The sequence below is a fragment of the Gadus morhua genome, chromosome 13 (assembly GCF_902167405.1).
Source record: "Gadus morhua chromosome 13, gadMor3.0, whole genome shotgun sequence".
NCBI lineage: Eukaryota > Metazoa > Chordata > Actinopteri > Gadiformes > Gadidae > Gadus > Gadus morhua.
The window spans coordinates 7612163-7633026 of NC_044060.1; the positions used below are offsets into that span (position 1 = coordinate 7612163).

At 45.1% G+C, this 20864-nt stretch overlaps 4 protein-coding genes and 1 long non-coding RNA gene across 7 annotated transcripts; 3 read left to right on the forward strand and 2 right to left on the reverse strand.

Moving 5' to 3' along the window:
• Positions 1–35: 35 nt before the first annotated feature.
• usp49 (ubiquitin specific peptidase 49) lies at positions 36–7848 on the reverse strand. 2 transcript variants are annotated; one of them, XM_030375274.1, is made up of 7 exons: positions 7580–7848; positions 6069–6160; positions 4408–5892; positions 3549–3747; positions 3153–3261; positions 2749–2954; positions 36–2658 (listed from the first exon to the last, which is right to left on the reverse strand). In XM_030375274.1, exons 3-7 carry the CDS (start codon positions 5824–5826, stop codon positions 2555–2557), a joined length of 2037 nt encoding a protein of 678 aa, XP_030231134.1. In that variant the 5' UTR covers positions 5827–5892; positions 6069–6160; positions 7580–7848; the 3' UTR covers positions 36–2554. The 2 variants fall into 2 exon arrangements, with proteins under 2 accessions (XP_030231134.1, XP_030231135.1); XM_030375275.1 differs by having other exon boundaries at positions 7422–7848.
• A 128-nt stretch (positions 7849–7976) lies between these two features.
• med20 (mediator complex subunit 20) lies at positions 7977–9540 on the reverse strand. Its single transcript, XM_030375317.1, has 4 exons — positions 9436–9540; positions 9001–9146; positions 8554–8807; positions 7977–8454 (listed from the first exon to the last, which is right to left on the reverse strand). Exons 1-4 carry the CDS (start codon positions 9447–9449, stop codon positions 8233–8235), a joined length of 636 nt encoding a protein of 211 aa, XP_030231177.1. The 5' UTR covers positions 9450–9540; the 3' UTR covers positions 7977–8232.
• Positions 9541–9681: 141 nt separating this feature from the next.
• On the forward strand, positions 9682–13146 carry bysl (bystin-like). Its single transcript, XM_030375292.1, has 7 exons — positions 9682–10082; positions 10335–10491; positions 10818–10956; positions 11160–11293; positions 11399–11559; positions 12293–12395; positions 12558–13146. Exons 1-7 carry the CDS (start codon positions 9830–9832, stop codon positions 12910–12912), a joined length of 1302 nt encoding a protein of 433 aa, XP_030231152.1. The 5' UTR covers positions 9682–9829; the 3' UTR covers positions 12913–13146.
• Positions 13147–13812: 666 nt separating this feature from the next.
• Positions 13813–18203, forward strand: ccnd3 (cyclin D3). Its single transcript, XM_030375307.1, has 6 exons — positions 13813–14270; positions 15678–15913; positions 16001–16216; positions 16363–16525; positions 17238–17380; positions 17762–18203. Exons 2-6 carry the CDS (start codon positions 15686–15688, stop codon positions 17963–17965), a joined length of 954 nt encoding a protein of 317 aa, XP_030231167.1. The 5' UTR covers positions 13813–14270; positions 15678–15685; the 3' UTR covers positions 17966–18203.
• Positions 18204–18822: 619 nt separating this feature from the next.
• Positions 18823–20607, forward strand: LOC115557470 (uncharacterized). 2 transcript variants are annotated; one of them, XR_003979190.1, is made up of 4 exons: positions 18823–18881; positions 19139–19208; positions 19388–19447; positions 19687–20607. It is a non-coding gene; the product is annotated as an uncharacterized LOC115557470 (long non-coding RNA). The 2 variants fall into 2 exon arrangements; XR_003979189.1 differs by lacking the exon at positions 18823–18881 and having other exon boundaries at positions 18928–19208.
• Positions 20608–20864: the final 257 nt, after the last annotated feature.

Below are 20864 nucleotides of genomic sequence, written 5' to 3' on the forward strand. Positions count from 1 at the left end.
ATTTAATGCCCACAACATATACACACGCATAATAGTTCAATATCATTGTCATTTTTAATAACTATCTTCAGGCAAGAACCATTAGACCATTACATTTATTACAGTTTTCTTACAAGACAAAACGTAAGGACATGGGGCCAGTGGAAGGGCCATACCTGACCACTAAAAAGTAAGACATTCATCGTCATTAGATTGTTCCAACTTATAGAGTTCACAAAAGGTACTTCGCATTCGACTCGTATCAAATACGTCAACAGTTTTTTTTCTTGATTACCTCAAATTCCAGAGAACTTGATGGAAACAGCAGAGTAGAAAAAAAACATTGTATTACAAGCCGAAGAATTCCTGAATTGTATCTTAATTTCCCGTTGAGATTTAAAAACGTACAATATATTGCTTTCAGGTGCTCAACTTGGAAAGTAATGGGAACCCATAATCTCCAAAAAAAACAACATTCTTCAGCACGTCACGGTCTGCCCGTCTCCTTGGTTGAGACGCTGCGCATGGCGCAGAGGTACAGAACCGGGCCACACCGGTCTAACGTTTCAATCGGGGCAGAAGAACGAGCTGCCAGGGGGTTTGGGTGTCTGGAAAACCAGCAATCACAAAGTAGGACCTGCAACGATAGCTCCCCCAGGGCAGCCCGCCGTGACTCTCAAACCTATTTCTCACAGACGGCAAACTTATCGGAGGGATGTTTACGGATAAGAACAAAAAAAATAAGAATCTATAAATCAATTTGTCCATTTATGTTAGCCCAAACCAAGGCCTCAAGGCTAAGACACAGTATTCAGTCACAGCAGTACAATTGAGGAGAGTACAAGATGCAAACACATACGACACATGGATCAGTACTCAAACTACCCCTTGGGGATGACTTTTCACAATGATTTAACTCAAGGACCATTCTGGTGGAGGGTTGACTCATTACTGGAAACTCCCTCTTTATATAGAGTACAACCGTAAGGATTTAGTAACAGATATTCAACATAATGCCATCTGCAGCCATTCATGTTGACGAATGATTGGAAAAACCAAAACACAAACTACTATAAGAGCTTGACAGACAATAAACCTCCGATCAGCCCCATTCAGTGAAGTTGTGGCCCAGTGTTTCCCTATGTGGGAGGCGTAGAGATACTGCAGGGGAGGCAAAGGGAGATGGGATGGAACAGTTGTGAGGGGTGAGGGTGAGGGGGTGAGGGGGGGAGGGGGGGGCTCAATCACAGACTGTATAGAAACAAACCCCAGGCGAAACAAACGATTACAAACGTGTTGCTCACGAGAGCCGTAAATAAACCCATTAACTCGCTACACAATTTAAAAGACTGCGTCAAACGCTATAGTGGCCGCGCGGGAACTCTTGTGAACCCGGAATGAACCAGTAGTTATATAATCAGGGCCTGAGAGCACAGATCATACAGCGGGTTGACCCACGCCTAGGAAATGTTGAAACTGCGCACGCTGTGTGCAAACTGCTCCGAACCGATAACAGTTAAGTTACGTATTTTAGAATGGGGGGGGGGGGGGGGCTGACAAAAGAAGCTTGGGGACCACTGTTCGGCCAATGGGATGCAGATATCGATGGATAGAGTGCAAGAGAATGCATTCTAAAGTGCCGGTTTCTAATGTCATGCGACATTGTTCGTATCAACGGTACCTATGGCTGGTCAGCTTTAAGTCAGGATTTTTCCCCCCACACATTTTCCAACAAGAATGGCAGCGAGTAACAAATGAAAGCCATTACAAACCATGCGCTCCATTTCCACTGATGGACGCGGAGACCCCCAGACCATCAGCGATGTGATCGGTCTAAATGACACCGGTCCATTAAAGAAAAAAAACTAAATGGGAGGCAACATCGGTTCTGAACAGTAGTCTGCGGTGCACTACAGTCCGAGGACGAAACCTGACCCGAAACCACTCGCCAGTGACGCTTAGAATCACATGAAGTCCCGGTTTCGGATCATTTTTGGTCCTCGCCTGTTCTGTACAAATGATCTCCACAGTAATGCCTTCATTAGGTCCAGAATCAATATTGCCTTCCAATGTAAAAGGTTATTGGGCTCGCACACGGCTGCGCCCGCTGGGTCTCAAGACTCGATAGACATGGAATATGATTCACTAAAGCCTGGACCCACCGCAGACAGAGCAGGGACTGAGGTCGGTCCCACGTCGGCTCCACAACCCTTCCCTCTTTGTCTAGGAAGTGTTAATTCAATATGCAAAACGGGATGCCGACAACATGACCTTTTTATAAGCCAATTTGGCTTCAAAGTGGGCAACTACTTCGGTACAACATGGGCCGCCATCATCTCTTTGGTAGGCCAAAGATTGGATAAACTATGTTTCCATTGGGTATCGTCTGCAAATATTTTTGGTTGAGTCGTCAGATAACTGGAAAAAAAGGATTTGACCGTGTCCTCGTGACCTTGTTCTCATTTCTTCTAGCCCATTGATTAAGAAAAAATAAAAAAAATAAAAGAAATGTTATTCGCCCAGGTGCAGCCGGGGCGGCAGTGCCGTTCCAGTGGTCCTCTTCAGAGAGCCCGACCTAGCCAGACCTCTGGGTATAAAAGAGGATGTAGGCCTGAGTGTTGCAAACCTCCTCCACGCTGCACACGTTCATCTCAGAGTCATTACAGTGGACCCAGAACGCTGAAGGAAAGAACCCCAGAAAAAATAAGATTAGAAACCCCGTCCAAGCTCACAGCCAGCCAATATGTACAGAGCATGTGTTCCCCTTACCTCCTTCTGTGTTATAGCAGTATGCGGTGTAGTGCCCTGAGCCAAAGCCTTTCCCATGATGCATCACCACGGCAGACAGGTCGTAGGTGTAGCCCCCGCGGTGGACACTGTGGCCGGACCCCGTGCAGCAGTAAGGCTTGATGTTGAGAACCTGGTCGAAGGCCACATGGACGCCTATCTTCTCCCTGTGGTTCCGCCCTGACCATCTGTCCCCGAAAACACACACACACACCACCACACACACTCATTAGAGCCCCCAGGATTAATTAGCCTAAGCGCTAAGATTAGCCTTCTGAAATGTGACAGGCGATGAGCTACTTCAATTGTGAGAAGCCATGGGGGTTTTTTTTAGACCACAGAAGCATAGTTCACGGAGAGGCTGATTGCTGACGGCTGAGACCTGCCTGAAACGCTTCAGGTGGAGCCGCAGAACCTGAGGTAGGCGGTAGATCAGCAGCTGCTTGCAGGCTTCAGACAACACCAAGGGTTTGTGGGAAGTCTTACGTCTTCTTTCTATAGAAGAACAACGAGAGAAGAAAGGAAATGAGGTAACGCAAAGCCCATGGGGAAGAAAACATTGTGAAAAACTATATCTAAAAAAAAAACATACAATAAACCCAAACAACAATAAAAGTTTGAAAAACAATTACAATGTAAACGATCAAAAGGAGAAATGGTTAAGAAGCGTTGGTGGGTTGTTGAAGCGTTGTAAATGCTATGAAACAAGGTCACCAGCCTCCTTCGCAGTGCCCCTGACTGTGCTGGTAAGTGCCCCCGACGGCTCAGTGTGCCACACTTACTGTTGCAGTGGTTGCAGGCGTAGATGTTGCCTTCCAGGGCCTCCGTCTCTGTGAACTTGGCCAGCATCTCTGTGAGTGTGCAGCTGCGCTGGTAGGCCGAGCCTTTTGCTATGCTGTGGTAGCGCTCGGGGAACTCCAGCGAGAGATCCCAGAAGGGCTCAACCGTGTTTGACTTGTGCTTGCAGGACAAACATGTCACCTGTTGTATTGAACAATAAAGGCATGGTTGAAGACAAAATCTTTTGTTCTTACACATTCTCCTGAACTTAAGCGACCAGTAGGCATTATGGAGCCATTAGCGGTCACGTTGTTATGCTATCTTTATGCCACCAAGTCGTTGAGGCCGTGCAACTAGTTAAAGCTCATTATGTCCTGGGGCTCTCTGGTTTGCTAAAGCCAACACCATATGGTATGTTATTCTGCCACGGTCTCGCTATAGGCGATGCACTGAAGAAAGGGGCTGAATTCAATCTGTGAGGGAAACAGGAATACCGATAACCGTCGTAGTAGAGGGACATCCATATTTCACAGGATCATGATAGATGGCTCATGAAGATAGCTTGGGGTTCGTTTACAGACGGCTGTGGATTGTCATGTGTGCACTCTAGCCATCAGAAATCAGTTCATGCCACATTAGAAGCTCATGATGAACTAGTACCATTTTCAGGGAAAGATTCGATTTTACTTGACAATCTAAACTTTCGTCAACCCTTTTGACTGTGAAGCCTTTATCACCAAACATAGACGCACACTCCGAGTACAGAAACATGGTAAAAGAAAAAACCTCTAAATACTGAGAGCACTTAATAAAATGGTAGTTCAAGTCCTGAGCGGTTGTGGTGGCGGTCAGAGTGCCTACCTGGCTGAGTAGCTGCCCGTGGAAGATGGTGTTGAGAACCTTCAGCACTTGCTTGGAGAGCTTGCGCTGGCTGATGGGAATGACGATGCGCCGCTTGGACCCCTCCGACTCCAGCTCCTGCTGCACCTTGTCCAGAAGCTCGCACAGGAACTCCTGGGCGTCCTGCTGGTCGTAGCCCCGGAACGCCGGGATGAGGTTCCACACCGAATGCAGCATGGCGAAGGGGGACACCAGGGACCACCGCCCCGACCACATGACCCTGAAGAGCGTGTGCAGCTCGTGGCACAGCGACATCTGCTGGCGGGTGGAGACGCGCGGCTCTTTGGGCTGGACCAGCTCGGCCGCGCTGAGGGCGGGCGCGACGCAGCCCGCCTTCCCGATGCGCCCCAGGGGGCAGGGGGACAGGGCGGCGGTGCCACCGCCCCCCTCGCTGACCAACCCCCCCGCCACGCCCCTCACCCCCGGGGGGGCGGGGGTCTTGGCCAGCAGCTCCTCGGTCTCACACGTGTCCAAGGTGAGAAAACACTCCCTGAATTTCTGCAGGTGGCTGAGCACCTGCAGGATAGAGTTCATGTAGCACGTGTTGCCCAGGTTCCGCAGGCCCGTGACCCCGGGGGCCAGCCGCCGCCGCCGCGCCGTGCGGCTCGAGCGGAACTTCCTCAGCTTGACCGCCCGGCCGCCGGGGGCCGCCTTGCGCGACAGGGCCAGGGGCGGGGGCTGCTTCTTGGGCGGGTGCGGGGGCGGAGGGGGAGGTAGCCGCTCCGGTGGGTCCCGGAACTTGAGGGGGATGAACGTTATGGTCGAGCGGGGGCCCTGGGTCAGGAGCCGGGCGCTTTTGCGGGGAGGGACGTTGCCCAGCTCCTCCATCAGCCTCTTCTTCACCTCTCGCCGCTGCCGCCGCACCTCCTCCTTCTCCTCCTCCACCTCGTGCTCCCGCCGGCTCTGCAGGACCTGCCGCCGGCCCATCCAGCGGCAGAGCATGGTCCGCAGGAGGGCCTTCCTGCGGTGCCGTACCGCCAGCTGCATGGCCGCCGGCAGAGCCCCGCCCTCCCCCCCGGCCGCCCCCGCCCCCGCCGCCGCCGAGGAACGCAGCGAGCGGCGCCCGGGGCTCCGCACGGTGGACAGCGCCCCCCGGAGGAGCTTGAGGTCGCCCTCGGCGTTGTCGTTGAGCACGTAGTCGCCGCACGCGAAGCAGAAGACGTCCAGCTCGCGCACCTCCATGGCCAGCGGGTGGCAGGAGTCCTGGAAGTGCTTGAGGGAGTGCTCCTCCACAAAGTGGCCGCACGCCACGTGGGAGCACTTCAGGCAGGCCCACAGCGAGTCTGTGCTGCTGCAGTCCACGCACTGCCATTTCTGAGGGTTGAGGATGGAGTGGTTGTGGCCCAGGCGCAGGCGCCCAACGTGCTTACAACGGTCCATCGCACGGGCGATCGCATCGGGCTTCAGCGGCAGGACTCGCGTCCCTGGGCCAAGCGGCACCTCGTTCTGATTCGGACGGAAAACAACAAAAAAACGCTGTTGTTAAGACGCAGTATTAGAAATCTGTACAGAGGGATGTTTACAAGATATGGAGCCATTTCAGCAAAAGTACTAAGAATTTACAGTGACACATTGAGGACATTAGTGACCGCACAACTAAATAAATTAACGTTTGATATTACCTCATCTGTAAATTCCTTAATGGCAGCATTCAGCTTGATATCCACGTCAACTTTCACTTCAGACAATAGCAGATTATCCTTTAAGATTGAAGCTGGAGGATACAGAAAAGGGTCAGGGTTTGCATATAAAATTGAAATCCAATAGTAAATCCAATACATTTGACACAATAGATGTGTGTGTATTTTGCTGAAGACATCTAGCCAGCCTTTGACATTTCCCCCATGTAATGAACTGTAACAAAATATTCACCGAAAAGAAGATTAATAGATTCAAATTGCAAAATTGTTCAGTGCTGGATTACAATTACATCAAGTTTATAAATTATCCGAACGCTGCATAATCTGATCAATAATAAGATCGGCTTTATTCCTGCCAAACCAGGCAGAGGTGCACAAGATGCATTATCAAGGCTAACTCATTTCCGGTACTAGGCTAGTTATCCACAGAAATAGAACGGCAATAGGTAAGGAATCATTGTAACATTGTTGCAAATAATAAACGATCAAATATTTGTTAACTTTTTTTTCACATCGGATTGCTTTAGGTATGTGTGAAACAATGTATGTGTCATGATAACGGATCATTTAAATCATATCAGCCAATGAAAGTTACTAATAATATGAAGAGGTCTTTCTGCATTTGGCCTCTTTGATGGTTTTAATTAGTGCAATTATCCGCTGTATGGCTCTGGAGGTCGCGGTCCGTGTGCAGCAGATCAGCACATTGCGTACTTCTTTACGAGCATACCTTTTTAAATACATACTTGTACTGCCAACTACATTCAAATATGTTTATTTAACTTCATCATATAAATAACAGTGGCAGAATCCTGAATCAGCAGCCTGACAGGCTTCTAATCCAGTGTCTGGAATAACCTAGGCGATAACAACACGGGATGTGCGATTTTTGCGCCACAGCCGACGTTTAACATTGTCTTGGTTTTGTCCACAATGCCACACTGATCATGCGTTTCTTTCTTTTAAAATAATAGCTGTCTGGCTAAATCTCTGTCCGCTGTGGCTATGCTAAGCTACCCCACCAACACCGCTTAGTCAGAACAAAGAGCAGTCAGACACTCGGGGAACATTCAACAACTTTGTTGGTTTGTGGCGACCCCAGAGTGCTTCGTGCTAGCACAGGTCGCTAACAACGAGCCTCGTTCGGGTCTTTGCATTGACTAAGATACCATTTTTGGTGCAGTTTGCCTCTTTAAAAACGGATCGCCGGGTTAATCCCAACACTGTTGGAACCACCATCGAGCTAACGTTAGTATAATGAGCTCACCCGAACCCTCTTCAAGGCTAGCGTGTTGGCTGTGGACAATCTAAGTTAACATGACTGCTTTAACTCACATTATAACATCTCTTACATCGCCGGCGAATTACGGCTTTGACGGAGACGTTAACAACGCGGACGTTCACTCCGCAAAATCGTTCCTATGGGTTTTTCTGCAATGCATCATCTAAAGCGATAACGGTGTATCGGGATACCGGGAAAATAGCTAACATACCATCCCCGGTTGCACGGTGCAGGAGAGACGATTGTTGTCCCCCTTCTCAGATGGAAGAAGCTGAACTCTCGCTCGGACCCAGAACCCTTCTCATTGGGCTGGCTGTGCGGCAGAAGCACGCTCTCATTGGCGGAATGGCGGAACAACAGGCCGTGGTGTTATGGGCTGCTGCTGCTACTGCAGGACCTAAATGCATTGATATTATTCTGCGTGCTTGGCTCGTCTCGCCACTGGACCAACAACAGTAAACACAATGATTTGATTTACTGTGTGTGCGATTCGTTTTATTTTAATATTTAGAAAACCTTGTTTCCATAATTTGACCTCAGTAAAGCCTTTTTATTATTAGTCTGAAAGCTTTTTCAAAAAATATAAAATAATTACACAAAAGTCAGGCTTCGTAAAAAAATATTTATGACAATATCATTTGACACTACGAGTATTCTTTTTTTTTTGTAGCCATTCATGTCGCACCCACTGAAAATTAGCATATGCAAAACACCCTTAGTTATTTTCATCAATGATGTCTTTCCTTAATGTAAGAGACATAGGGAATTCAAATCTCCTGAAAAACGGTCAAATGTCTAGGACCCCTTTTGATTTATTGGAAGTGAATCCAAACCACAAAAATATGATGTGATGCAGCTGAAGCTTCATCGGACGTTGCTTCCTGGGACTGGTTGTTTCCTCAGTTTGTTGAACAGCTCCAGGTACTGGTTCATAGTGTCCACACTGTCTGCCGGTGCATAGAGGCCTTCGGGCTTGCTAGTAAACACGGTTGGCCACTCTGGAACACTTGAGCCAAGGAAGGTTTGCATGAACTCTTTCATTAGATTCCAGCAGTCCCCTGGAACCACACATGGACAATACTCAACCTGAAAACACAGCAACAAATAGGGATTAAGTTAGGGATTGGTGTCAGTGATTAGATAAGAAGAATAATGCAATGTTTCATCAACGTGTCAACTGCCCACCTCTACAGATATCCCTCTTCCACTGGAGCTCATGGTAACCGTGCCAACTTTTATAAGGAAGTCGCAGTATCGATATCTAGAACCACGGCACTCCACCTTGTGCGCCTTGGCGTTCTGGAAATGGCTTTTCAGCTTCAACATGAGGACATCAAAGTTCCCATCAGCTGTGAGGCAGGGTCCCCCTTCAAATAAGGCATGGCAACTCAACGGAGTCTCAGAGTTGTGCATAACGTATAGCAGTTTGGTAGGTTGTCCTGAAAAACAACACAAAACCCATGTGATATGAGTGCAATGTAAGAGCATGGATTACAGAATAAAACATACAAATTATGTAGGCAGAATACATATGCCTCTCTTGGTTTATTTTGAAAGAAAAAAACATTAACTTTGACACGTCATTTATATTTTAGCACATACGTTATTTGGGACAAATGTATATCGTAGTACCTGTGACATTTCCTGTTGCATGATACGTCTCACAGTCCACGCAAAAGCTCCCCTGCTTTACAGCACCCAACTGCTCCAGTTTCTTGTGCAGTACATCCACCGTCTGCTGCACACTCTTCCCCTCTGTAACTGGCACCTGGCACACACTGGGGAAAACAAAGAGCAGTACATTTGTAAAAGGATTTCGTTTCATATGCATAACTTGGCTGCTAAATCGTCACAAGCATCCCGGTCGATCGTAGTTAGGGTTTTTTGTTTGCGTTCTCTGCTACTGTATCGTTACAGAAAGCGATTGAATGAAGTACTTAATTCAATGCTTTAAATATGTCGGAAGCAAGTGTGAGAGAGCAAAAGAAGAGCTGCAATTAAAGCACATATATGATGTATCAGATATGTAATATAATACAACATTTTTAACAAAATACCTAAACTTACCAAGTCACCCCCATTATTTTTGGCCAACGATGATTTTTTTTTTTTTTTGACTAAATGTTTCCGGGTTAAGACTTCCGCTTGAAAATACATGACAACGTGCTATCTGTCTATTTCTGTCACACTAGATTAAACAACATATATGTATGCGTATGTGTTAACTAATAAATGAAAGAAAAAATAATAATGACTATAATGTCATGGAAAATCTAACTAAAAAGAATCGTAGCCGTACCCTCTATGACGTCACTTCCCCCTCCACACATGAACGTCAACACGTGCAGAGCAACCATTACCCACCGGTCTGTGTTTACTGAAAGATTGGTGAGATTACGCACTACATTGGAACACGTATGCTAATATTTCTCAAATCATATAGTTCGATAGAGTTGTCCAAATGCCTAAAGTGAAGAGGTCTAAAGGCGGTAGTAAAAAGGGTGTAGTTTCATTGGCGGATCAGATCATGCAAGGAGACGCTGCTCGTGTCCACGAGCGAGTGAAAAGTCAGGATAAGGTAGAAAATGAGGACGAGTATGTGGATGAACGTTTATCAAGGAGAATCCTGGAACAGGCTCGCATTCAGCAAGATGAACTGCAGACAGAATATGGATTGTCACCCGAGACAAAGAAAGCGCCAGTCACAACTCTCGGTAAGTCTATCAATAACTTCTAGTAAGATATGCATTTGAGATCATTTTAGGTGTTGAGCCTGCGCCTATCCTCCAATCACACTTAATGTTTGTTAATAGTTTTTTTTGGTTGGGCTTCCCTTGAAGTAGTACATATTGACACATAGAGTCCTTATAACAAAACTTTATACAGTTCAGGCCGAGGACAGTATTCATATTTCAAGAGGAATATCATGATACAGGCAAACGTAATGTGAATTTCCCTTTTTCTAGGGTCCAGCACCCAGGATGCGGATTCTGATGAGGAGTGGCCAGCTCTTGGAGAAGCTGGGGATGTGGATGCTGATGCTGGGGGTGAAACTGAAGTTATGGTAGACGCAGCGGATGAGAAAGCCATGGAGATGTTCATGAACAAGAACCCTCCAATGAGGTAAAGCTTGTACAGTACACTCAAAGTACACAATTGCACTGGACCTAACTCGTCTTGCTTGCAGGAAGGGCCAAGGCTTAACATTCATTCAAATTACTTGCTAGATGCACACAAAATATCTATCTTCAGCCGCATCAGGTTCTGCTCTGGATTGCTCACAAAATTAACCCTTACGGTTATCCAAGCCAATGGAAAAGTAGTTAAAGACAAGCTTGGCCGTCACTGTAGCATTAAACAGCTCTTTGAGACGGCGGTTACATTATCATGAACAGTGCCTGTATCTATTTCGTATGCCTCACTCCCTGTCTTTGCTTTGCTCCTTCCAGACGAACCCTAGCCGACATTATTATGGATAAGATTACAGAGAAGCAGACGGAGGTGGGAACAGTGATGTCCGAGGCGTCTGGAAGGCCGATGCCCCAGCTCGATCCAAGGGTTGTGGAAGTGTACAGAGGGGTCAACAAAGTAAGAGCCTTGTCGCTGTGTACATATTCTATCTGTATCACCACAGTGGATAAGAAGGCAAAAAACATTGTTGTTTTATCATAGTATTTAATGTGCATTAATTAAGTAGTGGGGATATTAAGAGACCACTTGGACTACACTGCAAGAATACCCCTGAAAGCATTATTGTCATGGTAATATGGCATCTTTTTACATTGTTTTAGGTTCTATCAAGATATCGCAGTGGTAAGCTTCCAAAGGCTTTTAAAATTATCCCTTCGCTATCAAACTGGGAGCAGATTCTATATATGACGGAACCAGAGACCTGGACGGCAGCTGCCATGTACCAGGCAACCAGGTTGGTGATGGTGTTGATTCACACATTGTTTTACAAGGGAGTAAATCCAAAGGGTTTTAAGATGAACGCATAGTGCTTAACCTGACTTCATGTACTTTTCTTTAGGATCTTCTCCTCCAATCTAAAGGAGCGAATGGCGCAACGCTTTTTCAACTTGGTGTTGCTACCCCGCATCCGGGATGATATTGCAGAGTACAAAAAACTGAACTTCCATCTTTACTGTGCACTAAAGAAGGCCCTTTTCAAGCCAGGGGCATGGTTTAAAGGTAAGGGAGACACTGACCAAATGTCTTTCTAGGTAATCCCTAGAGACTTGTTGCTTATTAAGTGTTTTACAAATGTATGTACACAAAAAGTTTGCAATGTTTCTTTACAAAATAAGTACCAGATGGAATATAATGGTCATGTTATGGGTCTTTTGTGGCATGGCTGCAGTTAAAAAAAATTTTCAATGTCGAGGTTACATTTTATTGTGTCAATTTAACTTTACAAAATGAAGTGTATCTGTACATAGACTTTTGGAATGGCATTGTGTTTTGCATACAGTTAAATGGTGAGGTAAAAAACTCACTTCTTGAACACTGTAAAACCATAAACAAGAAGCTATAACATTCCTCCACAGTTATTTATGAAAACAATTGTATTACAATTACTGGATAAAAGCAATTATGTTACACAGAAATTTGGAGAAAAGGTCACATGTCAAGGTCAGACAACACCACTAGGTGGCAGTGTTTATTAAAGTGTGAAATTTAAAAGTTGTGTACCCAGGGAACACTTGTATAGTTATGCATAACCCAATGTTGAAATTTACAAATTTCTATTCATCGATTGAAGATATATTACTGGCAAGTTTTTGCAGCATGTAATAATAAGGTGGATTGATATCGTTGCCTAATGCACTTTAAATACATACAATATCAGCTCAAACACATCAAAAGTCACACTTCAATTCTGCTCAACTATCCTTCCGACCAAATATTTGATTCCTTTCCTCAGGTATCCTGCTTCCTCTTTGTGAATCTGGAACATGTACCCTTCGAGAAGCCATCATCGTTGGTAGCATTCTCACCAAATGCTCAATCCCTGTGCTTCATTCTAGGTATGTTATGATTACACACATAAAATATCATTGTTGTGTTTAGAGTAAAACTGTCTGCATTGTGTATTAGCTTTGGCAGAAAAAGGGTAATGATTTTAAAGAAATAATTGTAATGTTCTATTTTCTTGTGTTAATGTCTGGATATCCCATGTTTACTTTCAGTGCCGCTATGCTAAAGCTAGCCGAGATGGAGTACAACGGTGCCAACAGTATCTTCCTGCGTCTCTTGCTGGACAAGAAGTACGCCCTGCCATTCCGTGTCCTGGATGCCCTGGTTGCCCACTTCCTGTCCTTCCGCAGTGAGAAGCGCGAACTTCCTGTTCTCTGGCACCAGAGTCTGCTCACTATGGCTCAGCGTTACAAGGCTGACCTTGCTTCTGAGCAGAAGGAGGCAGTGCTGGAGTTGCTCAAAGTACAAACCCACCCGCACATCTCTGCAGAGATCCGCCGCGAGCTACAAAACTCGGAGTCAAGAGACCTTGAAACGGCTATACCTGTGACCATGGCTATGGATTAGAGGAGAATCAACTCAAGGACAATGTTATGCCAGTTCAGCCAGCAAACACATTTGTAGATCCCACAATGCTGCATTTACATAAAAAATTATGAATGTAGAGTTGCAATATTATTTCCAGCTTTACTGGATTATGTTTTCCATTTACACTTTGAAAAACAAAACTGCATACAGCTAATGTGATGTATTTGATCAATAACACCATTGTAATTTGTAGTAAACTGTTTATTCTATAAAGGTGGTCTTTTATTAATCATGTTAAAAAAAGATTATATTTGGTTTCATTGAATGAATATATATATATATATATATATATATATATATATATATATATATATATATATATATATATATATATATATATATATATATATTTATATATATATATTTATATTTTTTTTTTTGAATATAAACGGCCTTCAGCAGGCCAGTTCAGCAGAATGAGGACCTGGCAACTTTTCGTACATTTAGGAAAGTGGTCCGCTATGGTTATAAAAATCCGCAAATACGTCAATACGTAATATAACATTGACTTGTTAGCTAGTCCTAGAACGACATGGACATACAGTGGGGCGAACAAGTATTTGATACACTGCTGAATTTGCAGGTTTTCCCACTTACAAAGCATGTAGAAGTCTGTAATTTTCATCACGAGAGACAGAATCTAAACCAAAAATCCAGAAAATCACATTGTATGTTTTTTAAGTAACTAATATGAAATGTATTGCATGACATAAGTATTTGATAGATCAGAAAAGCAGAACTTAATATTTGGTACAGAAACCTTTGTTTGCAATTACAGAGATACGTTTCCTGTAGTTCTTGACCAGGTTTGCACACACTGCAGCAGGGATTTTGGCCCACTCCTCCATACAGACCTTCTCAAGATCGGGGCTCTCGCTGGGCAATACGGACTTTCAGCTCCCTCCAAAGATTTTGACGGGTCGTTGTCATGCTGGAAGACCCAGCCACGACCCATCTTCAATGCTCTTACTGAGGGAAGGAGGTTGTTGGCCAAGATCTCGCAATGCATGGCCCCATCCATCCTCCCCTCAATACGGTGCAGTCTCATCAGACCCTGGCCAACCCCCCCACTGGCAGTCTGAGCACGGTTAGGTGTAAAAACGGCCACGGCCACATGGCCTAGTGTGAGTGCACCCTCATGACTTGTGTAACGTAACATCCAATCAGCGTTCGACAGGTGTCGGTGTCGGATTGACTCGGCTGCCAGATCAACCGGGGACCTTGATGCGCACCCCAACCCACACCGGTACCCTACTACCCACACCGGACTGGATTCCTTTCACGCCGGTTGATAGACGTGCCAGGCGTGAGCTAAATAACGGCTATAGAGTTTACTGGTAATGTTCCCTATAAGCTATTACATTTGTACATTTGTATTTATGAGCGTTGTGAAGTGCACTTTACCACCTTCTTTCAAGGAGAGCACAAAAGCCTTGATCGAGGTGAAAGAAGGTGGTAAAGTGCACCAAAGACACAGCTATGTTCCGACTGCGGGATCAGTTTGCGAGTGGTGGTGACGTATATCATACGCGTCGAGAGCAGCGGGAGTTGTAGTCCACAAAGCGCCCCACACAAAAACTAACCGTATCAAACTCATACCCGCTAAATTATAGTTTTCTTTGCATGAAAAATTATCATTTAAATCCACAAACAATATGTGTAATCCGGGACATATAAAGACTGGGATCAGAAAATAATTACTTTCTCTCCATTGACTCCCATTCATTTGTTTCGGTCTCATAGGTCCCATGAGCAATGGCGAGCTCTATTAGGGCCACACATGAAGAATTTTTGTGACGAGATTAAAGTCGAGGCGTCGATTTTAAAGTCAACATGTTGACATTAAACTCGAAATGTCGGAAATAAAGTTGAAATGTCATGTCGACTTTAATCTTGACACGTCGAGATTGAAGTCGTCATTAAGCTCGAAATGTCGAGAATACAGTTGAAATTAGTTGGGAGGGATAGCAACCGCTCCAAGAGCCTGCACTGAATCCAATGGCTTGTATAGATAATTTGGCAAAATTGTATTTCAGAATCGGGTTTAACATAGGAAATTGGCAGATGCAAAGATACAGATGGTTGCACCTCCGTGCAATACATAAAGGTTATGTTGTGTCGCAAAATACAGTAAGACAATTGATCAAGTTGCTTGATCCTGAGGGTGTGGAGCAAAGGCGTGCCCGGCGTCTGAGGCGCAGGCAATATCACAGCAAAGGTCCGAAATGCACTCTGGCATATGGATGGGTACGATAAGCTAAAGCCATACGGCATTGCCATCTGTAGAACATTGAAGGTTAAATTGAATATATTGTTTGGATGGAGGCCTACACCACAAACAATGACCCAAGGGTTATTGCCGACTACTTCGGGTCATCCGCTGCACGCTTGGGAGGATGCCCGGAGCGTCTAGCTGCGTGCTGACAGAGGAACGGAAAATGGACACGTCGAGATTAAAGTCGATTTGATGTTTCCACTTTATTTTCGACATTTCGAGTTTAAAGACGACACGTCGAGATTAAAGTTGACATGACATTTCAACTTTATTCTCGACATTTCGAGTTTAATCTCCACATGTTGACTTTAAAGTCGACGTGTTGACTTTAAAGTCGGTGTGTTGACTTTAAAGTCGACGTGTTGACTTTAAAGTCGAAGTGTCGACTTTAAAGTCGTCACGGCAAAAATACTTTTTTTCTTCACGTGTGGCCCTAATACTCCGTCGTACAAAACCGTTTGGCTTTCAGTGGGTCAAATGGATTTGGTTTGCAGAGGGGACAATCTACATGACAGCAGCAGTAGCACAGAAAATGGAAACGTCAATGCCCCCCGGGCCGTCAGTGATCCCTCGCTGATTGCCCGTCGTACCCTGCCATACATGGTGGACGAGGAGAAGACCTGCCGACCCACACCTTACTGTAGCTCTGTCCAGAAACAGATCACGCCATGCATGAGACAAGTCCTGGCAATGTGGATGTTACGGGTACGTTGTTCATCCATGAGTCTGTCGTCAACAAGGGGCAATACAGCATATGGTCACCCAATCGTACCCTCTGATTTTCCCCGACAGGTTTGTGAGGAAGAGTTGTGCGAGGAACAGGTCTTTCCACTGGCCATCAGTTACCTGGATATTTATTTGAGCCGTATCCCCACGGAAAAGGACCATTTGCAACTCTTGGGATCCGTTTGCATGTTCCTGGCTTCCAAATACCGGGACACTGTTCCACTCGGTGCCAGCAAGCTCTGCCTCTACACAGACAACTCAATATCACTCTCAGAAATCGTGGTAAAGACTATGTACATAATCGAGAACACTTTCCGTACAATTGTTTATCAAACTCTTACCACAAAGGGAATGGATCACAAAAAAAAATGAAATCTGAATTAAATTCAGAAATAAACTAATGGGCTTCCATTGTGTTTCTGTTGCAGCAGTTGGAAGTCGCGCTGATCTCGGTCCTGGGATGGGAGCTGGCCACTGTGTCACCCAGTGATTTCCTAGAGCCCATCCTGCAGGCTCTCCCGTTTGCTGCTTCCCTCGACCTCAAGTCCGTGCTCTGCCATCTTCACTCCTTTATATACCTGGCAGCCGTTGGTGAGCCACCACACCAGGCATATTAAATAAAGTCAACTGACAAGATTAAATTAATTGGTAATAACGTGAAAGAACACACTTTTAGTTGGCCTACTTGTTGTGAATAAACGACTCTTAGCGTTGTTAACAAAGTGGTCAAAGCAGCCATAACTTTTGGTGGTGATGTGTCAGCAGTTCCTTCAGGATGCCGGGAACTGGGTTTGTGTAATCCTGTATTGTGTGCTTTGAAAAGGCCATGTTTAGCTTGGTGATTTCCCATGAGACTCAATTTAGTTATTTTTCCCACAATGCACTAGGTAACAGCCTTTCAGGCAGTTTGTTCTCATTCAGACTCCAGACAGGAAAGGATATTTTAGCCCATCACCATGTCTCCCATTCAAAAAGGTGTGGGAATGGGCAGACTGATTTACGTCGGGTCCCAACTCCTGTGCCTGGAGCTATCAGGCCAGCGTGTAGGATGTCGAGGCAACGCCTTCTGTAAAGCTCTTGTTTTTTGTTTTTCTGGGTGTGACAACAATGTCGACATTCTTCTTACTTGGTAACATCTTGCCTTTCACTCCTATTAGTAATATTTGGCTCTCAGAAAATAGTCACGTCAAGTCTTTTTTCTAAGGCAGACACTAACTATGTCCATTATAGATGTCCAGGTATAAGACACAGCATCCTTCACCCTTTGTTTAAGAATAAATGTTTTTTGTTGTTTTATTTTCAGAGAACCAGTTTGTGTTGTTCCATCCCTCCACCATTGCATGTGCCTGTGTGGGGATTGCCATGCAAAGACTGACACTCCTCCAAGACAGGTTCTCCTGTGATTCACTTTTGCAGCACTTGGCCGAACTTTTGGCCATTGATCTGGTGAGGGGTGATTTTTAACAGCCTGTGTTGACTTTTATTACAAACCGGACAATGCCCTGGCCTTATCTCTGTGACTTGGTCTGTGTCACCAGCCTCTTTGGGCATATTTTGGAGTTTTGACAGTATCAAGTGGATAATAAGATATCATGTGAGGGATAAGCTGGGTGTCTCACTAAGTGTCCTTTATTGAATGAGTTTGGATGGGCAGCAAAACGTCTCTCTGTTGACATTTATACCTATTGGTTTAGCTCCTTCCCATAACACCAGCTGCACTGCTACTGTAATAGCAAGCCGGTGCTTCTCTGTTGACACACACAATGCTAACAAAAAGACTCCTCTCTTTCTGAATCATGCGTTTGATTAAATCTGCCCCTCAAACAGGACTCCATTCAGCACTGCTACCGTGCTCTGGAGAGCAAAGTGGTGCTCAGACTGCTCGCAGGCCGGGGCAGCCCCCGGCTTAGCGTCCCCCAGCCAGCCAGCAAGCCAGCCAGCCAGCCAGCCAGCCCACAGCTTAGCGTCCCCCAGGCAGCCAGCCCCAACCCCACTGACATTCAGGATGTTCTGCTAACACCTGTGGCTTAGACAGGTGGCTTGTCTGAAGGCCCCTTTATGGCCATGTGCAAGGCTAGAGTTAAGCTTGAAAATGATCAAACACAATGAATTAAAACTAAATGGCTCTGTTGGCTGAAGGCCCCTTTTTACAGCGTAATCCTAACGTGCAATGTTTGATGAAAGAGGTGTAAGGTTTATTGCTAGGCTGTTTAAATATTCTGAATAATCTATTTAATGCATACTATTAAATGCAACACTTGGAAAAATGGTTCTAGTGATTTGTCTCTTTACGGGTGCACTCACACTAGGGCATCTGGCCGCGGCCGTTGGCCGTTTTCACACCTAACCGTGCTCAAATGGCCCCATTGTTCTCTGGCCTGCACTCACACTAGGCCATCTGGCCGTGGCCGTTGGCCGTCGCAACTGTGGCCTGGCCCATGGACGTATTATAGAATGGACAACGGATTCCAAAATGACGCCTATTCACTCCTATGTAAACTGCTCAGTGGCGCAGGGCAATATCAAGGAGCGATATGCTTCCGCATCATATGGGTCTATGGCTACGCCCTATTTCATGACGTACCAGATGCAGAAATATAGAACGCATGCCCGTCCCCCTACTCCGGTCCAACAACAATATAAAATTATACCGTAGTGCACCTGTTCTTTGTCTTTGGATCTTTTGAATAAATGGATCAATACATGATGTAGGCTATCACAATGATCTCAAGCAGAGGACCGTGAGAGTTATTGAGCAGCAGATGAACCAGTCCAAAAATCGGACACGTTAACGGAACACTGAACTAGGCCCTCTCGGATGCCATTTGTTTCACTACGACTCCTTTCAGCTGCACACCCCTCTTCCCCAGCAAAAAATTAATTGAGATAACGGCTAATAAAACGCTTGAGGTGGCGTTTTTACATTTTTTTAGGACATGGCATGAAGGTAATTATGAGCCTTTGATTGATATCCAGACATTTTTTGCGGAGACACATTCCTGTTCCCCACTTGTATTGGAGTGAACGGAGATATCTACTTCTGGGTCCCATGATTTGAGGGACCCGTCCACAGCCCGCTTAAACAGCTGCAATACCAGGCTTAGCCGCCACAAACAGTAATTTTCGCATTGATTGATCGATGACTATCTTCTCAAGTGAGTTTGGTGGAAAGGCCGAAATGTTTGCATGATCATCTATTTATAGAGAACGGTTCCATCCGCCACTCTCACTGCTATTTCCATGTGCGCATCGTCGGCTCATCGAAATCGAAAAGGTACATTTTAAAGTTTCTTATGAGTTTTGCATGAAATATATTTCTTAATAGAAATCTATAATGTTAAATAATGTAAAACATTACAGCTCTCCAGAAATATTAAAGTATGCTACCATTGGATGTCTACAGTGGATGTTTGCTAGGTACCTTAATCCTTTTTTCTTATATTTATATTGTAGCTATTGCAAATCAAATGGAAAAGACAAGGGCTGGAGTACCAGGGCAACCCCCTATTAAAAGTAAGTATTTAGCTTGACTAAGGAGAATATATTCACAGAACATCATTTTGTTTTGTCTGTGTGTCCCCTAATATGACAAATGATTAGAATTACATGTTTACTGAATTCATACAAATACTGCATATGACATAAGCTAATGACTGTATGAATAGGATATATTAAGCTATATTGTTCTATAAATTAACAGTCCCCTCACTCTGTATTTACATGTATAGTAATCTGTGTTTTGTAATCTTTAGGGCCAGAAGTGTGGATTATCGGGGACAGCTACGTCCGCCGTGGAGAGGAGAGAGCCAGGGAAACCTGTGGCCCCCATCTTGGCCTAGAGGCCAGGGTCAGTTGGTTTGGCTGAGGCGGGCTGAGATGGAAGACCCTCATCCCTTTCTTCCTGCAGTCCCTGAAAGGAAGAACAGCCCCGGATGTCCTGCTCATCCACTGTGGCGGCAACGAACTTGGACGCCTGGAGGGAGTTGAGGTTGTTGCCGCAATGAAGCAGGACCTGCAGTACCTCCACCGGCAGTTCCCAGCAATGCAGATCGTCTACTCTAACATCAACTAGAGACGCCGGTGGAGGGCTGACCATCCGGGGAAGCTAAAGCTAAATCACCCTAGGAAATGGGTGAACAGTGTGATGAACGCATTTGTTAGTGTAGAGCTAGGAGGCAACAGCGTAGTGCATCATGGAATAAGGTTTAACTGCTGTGGTTTATACTTAAAAGACAAGGTTCATTTCACCAATAGGGGAAATTACATTTTTTTTAAAAGCATTTCTCAGTCTCTTGAGGCGATAATCCAGAGTGGGTGAGACTGACACTTTTAGGGCCAATGCCTTCAGCCTTCTCCACTCTGAATTGTAATTTCAACAGTTTTCAATACTGTTAAATATAATCCAGGTCCTTAATCTTTATTCGATGATGCTCTTCTCTGCGTATTTGATAAATCAGTAATTATAACCTTTTTGGTAATCATTTGTGTTTATCACACTGTTCATTCATTTCACTGTTCATCCTCTCATTCCTTTCCTTACTTCTTCTTTACCTGTCTTTGTTTCCCCTTCCACTCTTCTGCCCCAGCCAAACAGCCAAAAGAATTGGAAAAAAAAGTGTTTTGTTAAAATTTGGGGTGGGGGGGTCTTGTAATAAAAGCTTTTTTTATTGTAACACTTGGTTCAAATCCTATTTCTTACACATGCAGCCATTTGGACACCATTATATGATAGCTGATAACCAAGGTAGGTACACACTGTTAATATATATATATGGTCCTGGGGGCCGGGGCCACGGTAGGCTCTTGTACATACGTCATCACGTCGTAAGTAACACGTCATCACTAAGCGTCCGCTGCATGGACCATAATAAAGTCTGCCGCCAGTCAGAGTTCTAACAACAATGGACAACATCACAGAGAACACAGATCA

Bases quoted from the DNA above. Each gene is read 5' to 3' on its own strand.
- ccnd3 (XM_030375307.1), top strand. From the start codon at position 15,686: ATGGATTTGGTTTGCAGAGGGGACAATCTACATGACAGCAGCAGTAGC. The intron at 15,914-16,000 runs GTACGTTGTTCA...TTTCCCCGACAG, and splicing joins TGGCAATGTGGATGTTACGG to GTTTGTGAGGAAGAGTTGTG. The intron at 16,217-16,362 runs GTAAAGACTATG...TTTCTGTTGCAG, and splicing joins TATCACTCTCAGAAATCGTG to CAGTTGGAAGTCGCGCTGAT.
- bysl (XM_030375292.1), top strand. From the start codon at position 9,830: ATGCCTAAAGTGAAGAGGTCTAAAGGCGGTAGTAAAAAGGGTGTAGTT. The intron at 10,492-10,817 runs GTAAAGCTTGTA...TGCTCCTTCCAG, and splicing joins AACAAGAACCCTCCAATGAG to ACGAACCCTAGCCGACATTA. The intron at 11,294-11,398 runs GTTGGTGATGGT...ACTTTTCTTTAG, and splicing joins GCCATGTACCAGGCAACCAG to GATCTTCTCCTCCAATCTAA.
- usp49 (XM_030375274.1), bottom strand. From the start codon at position 5,826: ATGGACCGTTGTAAGCACGTTGGGCGCCTGCGCCTGGGCCACAACCAC. The intron at 3,262-3,548 runs GTAAGTGTGGCA...GTTCTTCTATAG, and splicing joins CGCCTGCAACCACTGCAACA to AAAGAAGACGTAAGACTTCC. The intron at 2,955-3,152 runs GCAGGTCTCAGC...TTTCGGGGACAG, and splicing joins CTCCACCTGAAGCGTTTCAG to ATGGTCAGGGCGGAACCACA.
- med20 (XM_030375317.1), bottom strand. The intron at 8,808-9,000 runs GTACTACGATAT...GTTGTTTTTCAG, and splicing joins TGCAACAGGAAATGTCACAG to GACAACCTACCAAACTGCTA. The intron at 8,455-8,553 runs GTGGGCAGTTGA...CTGTGTTTTCAG, and splicing joins GAAGAGGGATATCTGTAGAG to GTTGAGTATTGTCCATGTGT.